The sequence below is a fragment of the Triplophysa rosa genome, linkage group LG4 (genome assembly GCF_024868665.1).
Source record: "Triplophysa rosa linkage group LG4, Trosa_1v2, whole genome shotgun sequence".
NCBI lineage: Eukaryota > Metazoa > Chordata > Actinopteri > Cypriniformes > Nemacheilidae > Triplophysa > Triplophysa rosa.
The window spans coordinates 17,777,375-17,791,354 of NC_079893.1; the positions used below are offsets into that span (position 1 = coordinate 17,777,375).

The following is a 13,980-nucleotide window of genomic DNA, read 5'->3' on the forward strand; positions in this document are numbered from 1 at the left end:
TCACTGTGAATGGATTATGGAACAATGTTAAAAAAAAGAGAGATACAATGGTGGACAAGGTGCAGTATGCAACCGGTGTGCCTCATCACACACTGCCAGCAATGTTCCGTTTCATCGGCAAGTGCATTCATAAGCCTGCTGTGGGGGCGTTGATGATTGTGTTGAAATATCTCCTCAATACTGTCAATCTACCAATGGCATTCAAAGTCCTAGTATAAAAGTTTACAGCCTTTATTTTCTGAATGTGTCAAAGTGATATTCTGAGGATAACCTTGGCATTGGGTTTTCAGTTCTGCTACTGATGTTCTCTGGGTTTTTGTGCAATCCCCTACCCAAAGCAAACCTGTACTTTGTAGGCATGACCAAATGGATCTGTCCCCCTATCAAAAAGCCACAGTGACTAGCCCTCCTTCCATTGCTTCTCATCCTATTTGTCCAGAACTGTTTGGTCTGGGACTAGCCCCCATGCATTATACCAGGAGAGTGTCTTTGCCAGCGGTCAGAATCGGATATCCATGCCTGGGCAGGGTAACAGACTCGACCCCCTTGAGGCCATTCTGGGTGTCGCTAATGGGTTTAGAACAGTCTGCTAATTTGTCAACCAGTTTGTGATTTTGTGCTCATTGACAAGCCTGTTAAAGAATGTTGGCACACATACCATGAGCTGATCAGAGCAGTGGGGTTTTAATCTAAGGCCTTTGAGGAAATATCTGTTGCTGTATGTTGTCACTTTTGATGTAGTGTCACTCCAAATATGAAGTGATTTTGTGAACCAAAGCCTAGAGACTAATCACAATTTAATAGGAAGGGACTGCCTGCTGCCAGCAATTCAAATGTTAATTTTGATTAGAATCTAGTTCTTTTTTAAAGACCCCAACAAAAGTTGCAGTCAATCCATCATTTTCATGTCGTTCAAGTGATTTACCCTTAACCCAATGGAAATACCAGCATATTCATGTTCCAGTATAAATGAGTTGCTAAATTGCATCAATTAGTATGGACGTATAACCTCAGCTTTTTCCATAAAGACGGTAGAATAACCCTATTATAGTTCAAAATGCAACTTTGAACTTTCCTCTATTCCTGTCTCAGCATGTCTCTCATACCTGAAGTGGGGTCTTTTTGATTCTTTTCTCTCAATGATGGCTTTAGTGAAAGAACAGATTGGGTACAGAGGTAATAGTGAGAGGATTAGGAGGGCAGCCATTAGTGACATTAACGTGAAATAACAGCGAAATGCCATTAAGGTCTCTCTTCTCACAGTTTTGTGTTCACCCTTTTTACATGTCTATTGCATTGTTGGTTATAAACACACATGAAAAAGAGCAATTTGTTATTTAAAGGCACAAAATGAAAAACCACAAGATGATAAAAAAAGAATTAATATAATCTAATATCATAAAGCAACAAATTACTTTCCACATGTATTGATGTCAAAAGCAATATTCTCTAAACTTTGTTGATCTTTGTTGTGTCACTAGGGTTCCTGAGCACAGGTGATCAGGCAGCCAAAGGGAATTATGGGCTGTTGGACCAGATCCAGGCACTCCGGTGGATCAAAGAGAACATTCAGGCTTTCAAAGGCGACCCGAAGAGGGTGACTATATTTGGATCAGGAGCTGGGGCCTCTTGTGTAAGCTTGCTGACTCTGTCACACTATTCAGAAGGTAAAGAGATTATTAAAAGATTGTCAGTTTTCAAATGTATATGGTGGTATGAGTCAATATGACACTTATTTTCATAGCTTACACTATGAATAATTGTACTTCTATTAAATATAATAATTATAAATGCAATAAATATTGTAACATGTTAAAGTGATCGTTCACCCAAAGATTAAAATTATGTCATCATTTACTCACCCTCTTGTCATTTCAAACCTGTTTGACTTTCTTTATTCAGCAGAAAACAGAAAGTTGGTAACCGAACAGCGCCTGCACCAATTCACTTCTATTGTATGGACACAAAACCAATGCAAGTGAACGAGGGCCAGTTAACAACATTCTGCTAAATATCTTCTAGAATGTTTATTTTTGGGTGAACTATCACTTTAAGACACTACTGTATACTATTATATTCACAAAACAAAAAAAATGGCTTTTATATTTACACTTAAACCATGTCCTGTGCACTGATATACCGAGCTGTTTTATAACCCAGAAGACCTTGGTCTCTGTGTGACAGGCTGCATCTAATTTTCATGTCCAACAACACCCCACAAGGCATTCGTCTAGAACTAAATTGTCCCACCATAAAAAAATAGATTTTACCATTCAATGTTCAGCCTGGCTAGATAGCAGACAAAACCTAGTAATGGATCAAATGACCTCGAGCTACAGTTACTCCAACGTAACACAGCCCCAAATAAGGAAATGCCATATTTGATCAAAATAACATGGACAAGATGTGCTGATCACTCTTAGTGTTCCTGTTTAGAAGGTCGGACATGATTTATGAATGATTTATGAATTGCATCATGTAAATTGCAAAGTGCAGAGAGAGACACATTTTGCTTGTGAGCCCTTCCGAGCCTTTTCTACAGTATGTCTACTGTATGTCTAAAGAGTATAATGTGTACCATTGAAATTGGGCTTGAGCTCTTTTATGTTTGCCAGACACACCAAATGCATATGAATTGCATTTGGATAAGTGCATAAATGCTGTCCATTTCTTGGTATAAAATAAATATCTCACACATTACTTTCATGCTTAATCAGTACCAGTACATTCTGACCAATAGAAGTGCTTTTTATGTATACAGCATATAACATTTTCCATGTTTCTTGTTACATTATTCAGATCCTACAGCTTAAAATGACTGGCAGACCAGTTTGATCTGAACCCCTTAAATTTAGTCAATTATTTATTTATTTTCTGCATGTTTCCCCCCTATGTTTATTTGAAAATCTAGACGTGAGTGAAAGCTATTTTTCACTCCCTGTCAGTTCATGAGAGGCCTCGGTTCAGTCTAGCGAGATGTGTGCCCCAAGGTATTGCTATTTTATAGGACACAGTCTGTGTCATCGTGTTATGGCCACATCTGGCTGAGCTGACAAAGGTACAGCATGCATATTACTTGGCAACTATGTCAAGTATTATTGTTTTTTTTTCAAATGACAATATAGAGGGGAAATAAACAACTCAACCAGACAAGGAAAAAGTATCTTTAATATTATGCCTCAGGCATCATTACATAGCATTCTTATACATGTTTTTGATTTCCATGCTGAGTGATTTATGTGCTTTCTGGCAAGGTACCTCAACCGAATGACACACTTTAATCATGTTTTTGTTTTGCTTGTTTTATTTCTCTTTGATTTCGTTATTTCAGTACCTCTGTCCTACTCATTGTTTTCTTCCATTCTTACACTGATCAGTCGCTCACCATTTCTCTCTTTTTATTTTTCTTGTCAGATTTGTTTCAGAAAGCAATCATCCAAAGTGGGACTGCTCTGTCAAGCTGGGCTGTCAACTACCAGCCGGCTAAATACACGCGCATCCTGGCTGAGAAGGTGGGATGCAATATGCTAGACACTATAGATTTGGTAGAATGTCTGCAGAACAAAAACTACAAGGAGCTGATAGAGCAGTACATCACACAGGCCAAGTACCACATCGCTTTTGGGCCAGTTATTGATGGTGACGTCATCCCTGACGATCCACAAATACTGATGGAACAGGGAGAGTTCCTCAACTATGACATAATGCTAGGTGTCAACCAGGGGGAGGGTTTTAAATTTGTAGATGGCATCGTGGACAGCGAGGACGGTGTCTCTGCAAACGACTTTGACTTTGCTGTGTCTGATTTTGTGGACCACCTCTACGGTTATCCAGAGGGCAAAGACACGCTTCGAGAGACCATCAAGTTTATGTACACCGATTGGGCTGACAAGGAGAACCCAGAGACCAGGCGAAAAACTTTGGTCGCACTTTTTACCGATCACCAGTGGGTGGCTCCAGCGGTGGCAACAGCAGATCTGCACGCGCAATATGGATCTCCGACGTACTTTTACGCCTTCTATCACCATTGTCAGAGCGAAATGAAACCTAGTTGGGCGGATTCGGCACATGGAGATGAGGTGCCCTACGTGTTTGGAATTCCCATGATTGGTCCCACGGATCTCTTTAACTGCAATTTTTCCAAGAATGATGTCATGCTGTCAGCTGTGGTAATGACCTACTGGACGAATTTCGCAAAAACAGGGTAGGATAAGTTTCAAGTAATAATGTTCCATTAATAAAAATAAACACTGTATGACTGCATGAATAAAGGTACCAATGTGGTTAAATGTGGGTCAGGTGTACACTACCAGTCAAACGTTAAAATATTTTTAAAATAGTTTTAGTTATACTGGTGTTGTGCTGTAATGTTGTCTTATTGGCGAATGAAACAAGGTTATTTGAAAGCGTTGTATTTCACCCTTCCACCGGCGCTGTCTCTTGCAGTCATGTGTTTAGAAGGAGGCGTGGCTTTGGAGAGAGCTGTGGAAAGAGGGGGATATTTTTCCCTTTTATACTTTCAAAGCTAGCTTGCTATTGGTAGCATTCTATTGAAATGGCCAATCCTAAAATATGTGGGGAAAATATGTATACTGTAAGTGACCTTAAAGTGGAAATGAAGCATCCAGTCAAGTTAACATTATTTATTAAAAGGGTTTCTACTCCAATCAAGAATGACATAGTAAACCAGATTAGTGTTACCATTTAAAAGAAAAAAAGGATGCATTACTATAGGTTTTGTAGCAAGGGCACCAGCATCTTGCAATACCGCTGATGGTGACGTCACAGGGTCGGTTGCCTTGCCTGAGTTTCTCAGACACAATAAGAGAGACACGGTTAAATACAGAACAGGGGAGGACAAATAAGGAAAGATAAATACTGATAAAGACGTTTCCCACATATTATATAATGAACTCATCAAAACTATTGAAATAACAAATGGAACTATGAATTTTGTTGAGATTAAAAAAATTGAAAATAAGTTAAAATACGTGTTATGCATTATTATCTTAAAAGTAAACACCCTTTGCTTAATGTATCTTGGCATTTTTTTAACTAGCTTCTGGGGGTATGATCGTGAGATGCTTTTTATGAGCTGCTTTACTTCATTATTCACTTCATTATTCAGACCAAGTCATCCATTTCAAAAACATTCATCTTTCACATTTGTACAGCATTTATTAATCTTAGGATAACACTTTATATTAGGTTACCTTAACTTATACTAACCTGCAAGACTATAAATTTACTGTATAGCTACATGTTATTCTGGATTTTTTTATGAATGCTGCTAATGAGTTTGAAGTAATATGGGCCTAGCTAGATATATAGGATTAGGGATTATGGTAAAAAATGGGTTACGGTTGGGGTGATACATTAAGTACAAGTACTTGAACTGGCACTCTGGATGTCAAGAACGGTGGACAAGAAGGACCCAGGTGCAGACAGCGTAAATGCACAAAAATACTTTAATGAAATAATAAACCTACGAGGGGGAAAAACGACAAGAGAAAACAATACAAACAGAAAACTTCCCACTTGGGGCAAAACAAAAAAGACTAGGTAACAAAAGATATAATTCAAAATGATATAATCCAAAACTCGATCAGAAAAAGACAGGACCACGATCTATGACGAGGGAATACTGGACGTGGATGAACAAACACAAACACAATGAACCGCACAGAACAAGAAACGGGAGGCATTTAAATAGGGACAAAAACCAAGGGCAATAATGCAGGGCAGGTGAGGGGAATGAAACACTAATGGGATGCTAAACAGAGAAACAAGGGGGAGGGGCCAAGGACGAGGCCGGAGGACAACGTCAAAACAAAGGCCACGTGTCTCCACACATAACATAACAATATAGAAGACGTGGTACTGTCACGACCCTGTCCACAGAATCTAGTAAACTACTGACCGGTAGGACAGGATCATGACACTGGAATTCTTGATTCTGATTGGCTAGTTATGACATTCCAATGAATGTCTTATATCACACTGAAGGGTTTACTTTGTGATAACAACCAACTGGATGTACGTTATCATACTTATTATACAGCCTGTCCCAAGATTAAAATATTGTAAATATTGTTGCCTGGGCAACAAAACCAGTCTTAAAGGTCAATTTTTCGAAAATTAGATTTTTACATCATCTGAAAGCTGAATAAATAAGCTTTCTATTGGTGTATAACAATATCTGGCCGGGATACAACTACTTAAAACTGAGGAATCTGGGGGTTCAAAAATAATAATAATATTGAAAAAAAAGCTCTCTATGGGGTTACTGATGTAATGACGTTGTTGAGAGAACCCGAAAGCAGAAATCCTAAACTTTACATAGATGCATAGCGGGGAGCAGCGAGTGAAGTTTGTAGGTATGTTTCCGGGTATTTTTATTAGCAATTTTGCTGCATCCACTCACAAAGATAAAGTTTTTGTATATTTACGGTAGGCAAAAGGCAATTCATAAAATATCTTCATGGAACATGATCTTTACTTAATGTCCTAATCATTTTTGGAAGAAAAGAAAAATCGAAACATACGGTATATTAATGGATTACTACAAATGTTCCTGTGCTACTTCAGACTGGTTTTGTGGTCCATGGTCACATTGGTTTAAAATATTTTATTTGCTCATCTGTAAAAAAATACAATAGGATTATATATAATAAAATAATAGGAAAATAATGTTTCCTATTAACCCAAAACACAACCCACAAACAAAAAAAACACAATTTGGTTTTATTATTTTAATATTATTATTTTTTTCTAGACCAAAATAAACAAGAGAACCAAACTACAAATGTGAATGCACATAAACAAATGCGCTCTTTGTTGTTAATGTTGAGGTTATTTCGCCGTTGTATGAAGTTTGCTTTGTACATTTGGTTTAACTGCACTGTTAAAGGAGTTATGAATTAAGACAATTTTAACCCGAGATTTTGTTATATAGGAGGGAATCGTATTCACGCAAACATCCTGTAAGTGTCAGAACTGAAAATGCCCTTGTTACTGAAATTACAATTGTTATTGACACCAGGCCCAGCGAATGCCAGGTCCTAGAATGCACGTATTGATAGGTTGAACATCGCCTCCACAGAAGAATATCAACGACTACTTCTCTAGCCCCACCCACTGGTAGAGTGAGCAAGCAATAAACATACCGTTAAAGATCGCAAAATATTGTGCAGTGCCTGATTGTGGAAGAACACAGTCGCAGCATAACCTTTCTTCGGATTCCGAAATTAGTAATGCGTGGTTGAAGTTTATTTTTAAAGACGTTCCAGCTCACGTGGGTAAAACATTGAGCGTTTGTTCCCTCCATTTCACCGTGGGTTCCTTTGTGAACAAAGCACAGTTCGACGCTGGATTTGCGGAGAGACTAAAAATAAAAAGCACTGATGTGCCGTCAATATTGGATCCGATAGGAATGGCGCAGCAATCTTATGTGAGTGAAACATATTTGTACTATGCGTCACTATTGCTTTGTTAGAGATCGCTTGATATGCCCTGATAGCCCTATTCGCACAGGATTAGTATTATCTGGGGACGTCTAGTAGTTTGTAATAATTGCAGAGATTATCAGTGATCTTAATCCTGTGCGAATCGGCCATGTCTGTAATTTGTAAAGTAAAAATTCCCCCATCAATTACCTACGAACACCGAGGTCCTGTGATAATATTAGTCCTGTGCGAATCGGCATCTCTGTGATTTGCGGGCTCATATATCACTTTTCAAGGTTTCCACAGTTTGCGAATAATGGAGGCTGTTTTGAAGTGTTTTGATATTATTTCGGGTGCTGGGTCATATTCATACCTGCCGACACTGTCGTTTTGGCCGGGAGTCTCCCATTTGTTTATTTATAATGGAAACTCTTGTAACATTTGAGACCCGCGATCGCGGTGATCTTTTGTCCGGTTCACGATCATGGGTCACGGTCATGACAGGTATGGTCATATATCATTAAACACCATACAACTATACGCTATATAAACTGTACACAAAGCGTTGCCATCACATCCGGGAAACAAGTCAGTAAATTTGAGTAAAATCACAAGCTTCACTTATCCCGTACGAATGCACCACATGAAATACAGATGTGGGGAGGTCATTTCTAAATCACACGAAGTCCCCAGATAATACTAATCCCATGCGAAAGGGGCTAATGTGTAACCTAAAGTTACATGTCTAACCAAATTCACAGAAGGCTCCAACTAAATTTACTATGCAAACTGCTATCCAATCATAGCAGTGGGTGTTTACTTCCAAGTCTTCAATGTGGCACGCCCATTAAAACCAAGCGTTTGTCGAGCCGGCCTCAAAACCCGGGTAGAACATTTGATTGTTATAGAACATTTGAGCCTATTACTTATTGATTTTGATGTTTTTGAATGTAAATACCACGCAAACGTCATAAGTAGACCTCAGACAACAGTATAAAACAAGAAACAAGGCCAGTTCATGACACATTGTCCTCGCTCTGTCAATGCAATAATTGGGTCCTTGTATGAGCCGAGTTTTCTATTTACCTCAGCTGCTCAGTGCTCTGGTAATATCAATTGTATGACCCATTTCAGGAGCTGACTAAGAGGCCGTTTACACAAGATCATTTTCAACTAAAAACTGAAAACTTTTTATGTGTTTTGGCTGTTAATTTACACGAAAACGGCTTTTTGGGGGAATGAAAGCTCAAACTTTTGAAAACGGGTCTCAAAGCGGAAGTTTTTGAAAAAAATGATGACGTCATAAGCATGCGTATTATGAATTCAGTCTGTAGGTATGCGCGAATATTCCCCAAACAATAATGGCTGCCTCCATACTGCATGTTTGTGTCACGTGACATACTTATTATAATTTCTCCAGCAAAAAGTAGATTTACTGCACCACTACAACCAGCGGAGAGATAGTATTTATATGCACACTACTATAAACACATACATGCCGACAACGTGTATAAAAAGCGCTTTTAGATTAAAACAGTGTATGCGGATGTGCGCAAGCACCTAGGGTTTCTTTATAGTGCAACAGCGCCATCGACTGGCCTGGCATGCATAATACATCATTTTTATTCGGTTTCCTGGATCCATGTAAATGCAGATCGTTTTGATAAGTTGTGGTGTATACGTGAAACTTTTCAAAAACGCAAAGGAAAAACGTTTCCGTTTTTTATCATGTAAGCATACTCTTAATCATAATTTACAATGAGAATATGAGCAAAGCTCGCAGACATTAAATAAATACCGGAACATATGATAATTCAAAGCACCAGTGATTGAATGTCAAAGCGCAGTTTAAGCGCCCCGCCAAACCCCCCGCCCACTGAACTGGAAGTTTTAATAGGTTTTGCCCCCAAAAGACCTGTCAGTTATTGTCTGAAGTCCACAGATGCAGTAGTTTGAAAAGTGCCTGTCAAACGCAAGCTCGACCTAATTTTCGGTTGGCAACTTTGTTCATGTTATACTTTTTACTTTTGATGAAAAATAAATGTAACGAAGTTGAATACTTTGTTTTTATTCAACTCAAGTAGGAGTAAAAGTACCACAATTGAATTATACTTAAGAAAGTAGAAAAATAGACAAATTTACTCAAGTCCTATAAAGAACGTATTTGTAATTGGTTACTTTCCACCACTGTGGCCAACAGCCGATAGTAGGAAAAATTGCTTTTAACAATCAATACTGATTATTGGCTGATATATCAGTGCATCTCTACTATTCTGTACATTGCTGTACTGGTAGAAGTACAATACATAGTCAGTCATCCTTTGTGCATATTTAGGCATTGATGGGGTGCCGAGGCTCTTGTTTAAATGTTTTCTCATAATAATGTGAACATAATAAGTAATCTATCTATTCAGTATTATACAGCTTGTGCAGTGTTGAATATATTTCTATTTGTCTCATATTAGAAGCACAACGATTATTGTGTTGAGACATTCTGTTATTTGAACATTCTTGCTGTATTACTGTAAGAGCCACACATGACATATATGCCCGCTTTCACAGACAAGTCTTAAGACTAGTCCCAGACTAAAATGAAAGTTTGAGTTGTCTTAACTGAAATTAACGTGCACTGACATACCTTAAAATATACCATTGCCATTGCTTTGACTCAAGATGTACACCAGTAATGTTTTTTTACTGAGGCATTTTAATAAAAGCGACTTAAAAATCCTAATTCCACTAAGGCATTGTCCTTGCTTAAGCTAAGCCTTGTCTGTGAAACTGGGCCTTGATGTGTGTTGTCGTGAATAACCCAGATACTGTTTTTTTCAAGCATAACCAGTGAAAACAGTTTGGAGGCTTGTGCACAATACTGCTGTTGAACACTGCACTTTCTACTTGGGGACCTTAACGTAAAAGAGTGATGTTTTTTTATTAAAAAAAAACACCTTCAGTGGTCTTCTTACTGTATCAGAATTTGAAGACATAACATTGCCTGCCACTCAAGACCATCCATTTATACATGGCCCCTCTTACATTTAGGGTTCTATTAACACCCCATGGGTTGTTTAAGGCCAAACAAGGTCTCCACTCCAGCTGATGCCTGTGTGTCAGGAGATGGATTGGCAGGCTCATCAGTCCCTCACGTCAAGCTCCTCTCCACCCTCTGGCTAAGTGTTTCTCACTCAGTGCGAGTACTTTAAAACTGAGCAGAGAAACAAAAGCAATTTCAGCAGCACTTGGAGAATGCTCACTTTGCAGGAGAGTCACTCCAGCCTCTGGTAAACACTCCACTGGTGATATCAGCCTGAGTGTTTCCAAAAAATGAGACGGATAAATCACGTATGGGGAACGCCAAAAGTAAATTGCACTCTGTAATAGCACATGCTATCTGCGTTGTTTCAGCAGCTGATTCTATACTGCAATTGGTGGAATTGGCGATTTTGTGGGTTGTTTCTCAGTGATGCCATTTGATAAATTACTGCTACAGTACTGTGATCAAAAGAAAATGTGCATCATTTATAGTGAGTGTTGTGAATAAGGTTTAATATATAATATGTCTAATTTACACAGAAAGGAGGTGTGATTGCACAGAAAAAAATGGCAATGCCGTGCTATTTTCAGTGCATTTTGTGCAGGAGTTTTGTGAATAAGACGCAGAGGTTTGCGTTGAAATGCTTCAAAATGCGAATGGATTGGCCTTTAGATATTGTGCACTATTTTCAGAGCTTCTCATTATTTCTCCAATATAAATTAATGTGGTAACTGGATTTCTGTAAAACACCTTCAGTTTAAAATTTGACTGTAGCTTTTTTATTTGATTTAAATAAGTAATCAGTCGATATAAAGGACAAGTTCATACATCTGTAAAATATATTCTACTATTAATCTGTTGATTGTTGGTTGTAGGTTTTTTAATTTAACTGATAATTGACGCATATACTGTATCCTGATGAAAAAAACAAAAGAAACACAAATCATTACAGAAATTCTAAAGGTTTCCAATAAAATACCATTATGAACCTTTAGCTTTTTCCATTAAAACCATTACAGTTTTGTAGTTGTTTTGGGCATTATTCCAATAGGATTTAAAGGTGTTCTATTGGTTCCCATCTGTTAAATAACACCCCACCAATAGAATCCAGCACATACTGTACCAGTAGACACCATTTTAGTTGCCATTAAATCCAATACAATTTGCATTCTGTCCATTGAATCCATTATATTTTCTATAGTTTTTTTTTCAGCAGGATATGTAGGACCACAACCCTGATATCCATATACTTTTTTGAGAGCAAGGCATGGTACATTAATATCAGCACTGAGGAAAATAAACATCCACTAGTGCTCTGTAAGTCAAGTGGACAGATCAAGTTGGGAAACCAAGTTCAATGCAGCATTTTGAAACATTGACCCTGAGGATTTTATATGTCAGATATATTGTACACATACATTTTATTACACTTCAACAACAGATCTGGCATAAAAACCTGAAGGTAAACTTCAGTGGATGTATATTTCTCTCTGGAGGCAGAACACTTCCACTGTGAGCTTTAAAGAAGAAATAAGATTAATACATAACCGCAATGATATTACATTGTTCTGCCATGCATCACAGCGACACTGGACGATGTGATGAACTGGACATGACTCTTTTTTTATGTGCCACTTCTCTGGCATTTCAGTGCAGTCAAAATTATTTATTGTTACTGCATAACACAATAGTTTAGCATTGCAGCCTCTAAAATGTGGAGATGCATTACATTAACAATCACAATAATGGCTTTACACGGCTATTAGATTTCTTAATATCAGGATGGAACGGAGTATAAGAGACTGTGGAAAATTAGTATTTTCAGTCATATTCTACACACACCATTAAAGGGATCTTTAAGTAAATATATTTTTACATCATGAAATCACACCGTTTACCAAATTCTGGCTGGGCCATTCAAATGGGGTCCTGAATGCAGTCAGCTTTCCGGGTTGGCGTGTTAATGGGATCTGCCAATACCCTTTAGAGAGATTAAAGGTTGTTAGATATTTACAGCTACCCAGACACTCAATAAGATCACTTATTAGTTTGGAAACAGAGTTGAGGTTAGTCTCTTATGGTACCTTCTGTCTTGGAGACCAGGACCACATGATGACACCATTCACTTTTAGACGGCTCAAGGATACCCAGCTTTAACAGCAGATCCACTTCTTTCCTCAGACACTCTTGAAGCCGTTCTGGTACCCTGTAACTCATTCTCCTCTATTCTGCATCAGGTTTTAGCACAATGTTATGCTCTTTGTAGGTTGTAAAACCAGGATATTCAGCTAAGACATTTGGTAGGCACAAGCCCCTCACCTCGGACTGCTGTTGCAATGACAGATGATCCAGATTAACCTTTGTTAGAGAGAGCTGTGGCAGACATTCATCCTCACATTCATCCTCCACTTTCTTAATCACCAGGGCTTGAGCAGTCTTTACCGGGCAAGGAATCCATTGCTTAAGAAGGTTGACATGCAGAATTTGAGTAGGACGATCCTGGCCTGGTCTGACAATTTCATAGGTAGTGGAGCCCACTCTTCTCTTGACCTCAAAAGGGTTCAGCCATTTTGCCAGCAGTTTACTTTCTTGACTTGCCAGCATTACTAATACTTTCTGACCTGAGTAATTCCTTCGTTCTTGTGCTGCATGATCATACCAGAACTTCTATTGGGTTTGGGCCTCAGCCAAGTGAGATTGGGCCAGTGCTGTCATCTTTTCCAGTTGCTCCCGCATCTACAACACATAAGATACAACATTCATTTGCTCCCCCCACCGTGGCTCTCCCTCCCATGTTTCTATGAGCAATGTTAGAGGTCCCCTTACTTCACAATACCTGGTTGCATAATAGTTAATCACCAGCATGAATTAATTACCCAAGCGGCTTCTTTCAACCGGGCCAACTACATCCATTCCAAATCTTCCAAATGGAGTACCTACGGTTGGGAGAGGTTGGAGAGTGATTCACCTAGGAGTTTGAAGGGAGACTTTTTGACATTCAGGGCAACTTTTTCAGTATTGAATCACATCTGCCTTCAGACCATGGCCAGTAAACTGTCTTTTAATTCTAGCACTGGTTGTATGACTCCCTAGGTGGCCAGCCCAGGGAATAGAGTGGCCCAGATGGAGAATGACGTCCCGCACCACCAGTTGCATCATTGACACGTGCTGACTGTAGAGTATCCCCTGCTGGAAGACATATCTCTCTTTGGTGCTGTTACAATCAGACTCACTCACCGTTTCCTCCTGCTTTGCCCTCTCCAGGTATGGGAAGAGACCGCCATCCTCATGTTGTAACTTAGCAATGTTCACAGGTAGCTTGAATCCCAAGGAAAATTCAAAGAGAGCGTTATCCAACATTTTAGCAGCATTATATTACATTTTGTTCAGTCTTTTCTGCCTATGGGACTTTCTATGCTTTGCGGTATCTGAGGTTTCCATCTCAGCCTCAAAGAAAGGCAGGGCATGACACAACTGCTTTGCCTTCCCTTGTCTTCTTAC

General features: G+C 38.8%; 1 protein-coding gene across 1 annotated transcript in view; it reads left to right on the forward strand.

The window, feature by feature from the left end:
• Positions 1-13,980, forward strand: part of nlgn4xa (neuroligin 4 X-linked a) — a 127,671-nt gene that overhangs the window by 93,981 nt on the left and 19,710 nt on the right. The window contains exons 4-5 of the mRNA XM_057332232.1: positions 1,482-1,667; positions 3,415-4,204. Coding sequence (XP_057188215.1) covers positions 1,482-1,667; positions 3,415-4,204 — 976 coding nt within the window. The remainder of the gene's footprint in view (positions 1-1,481; positions 1,668-3,414; positions 4,205-13,980) is intronic.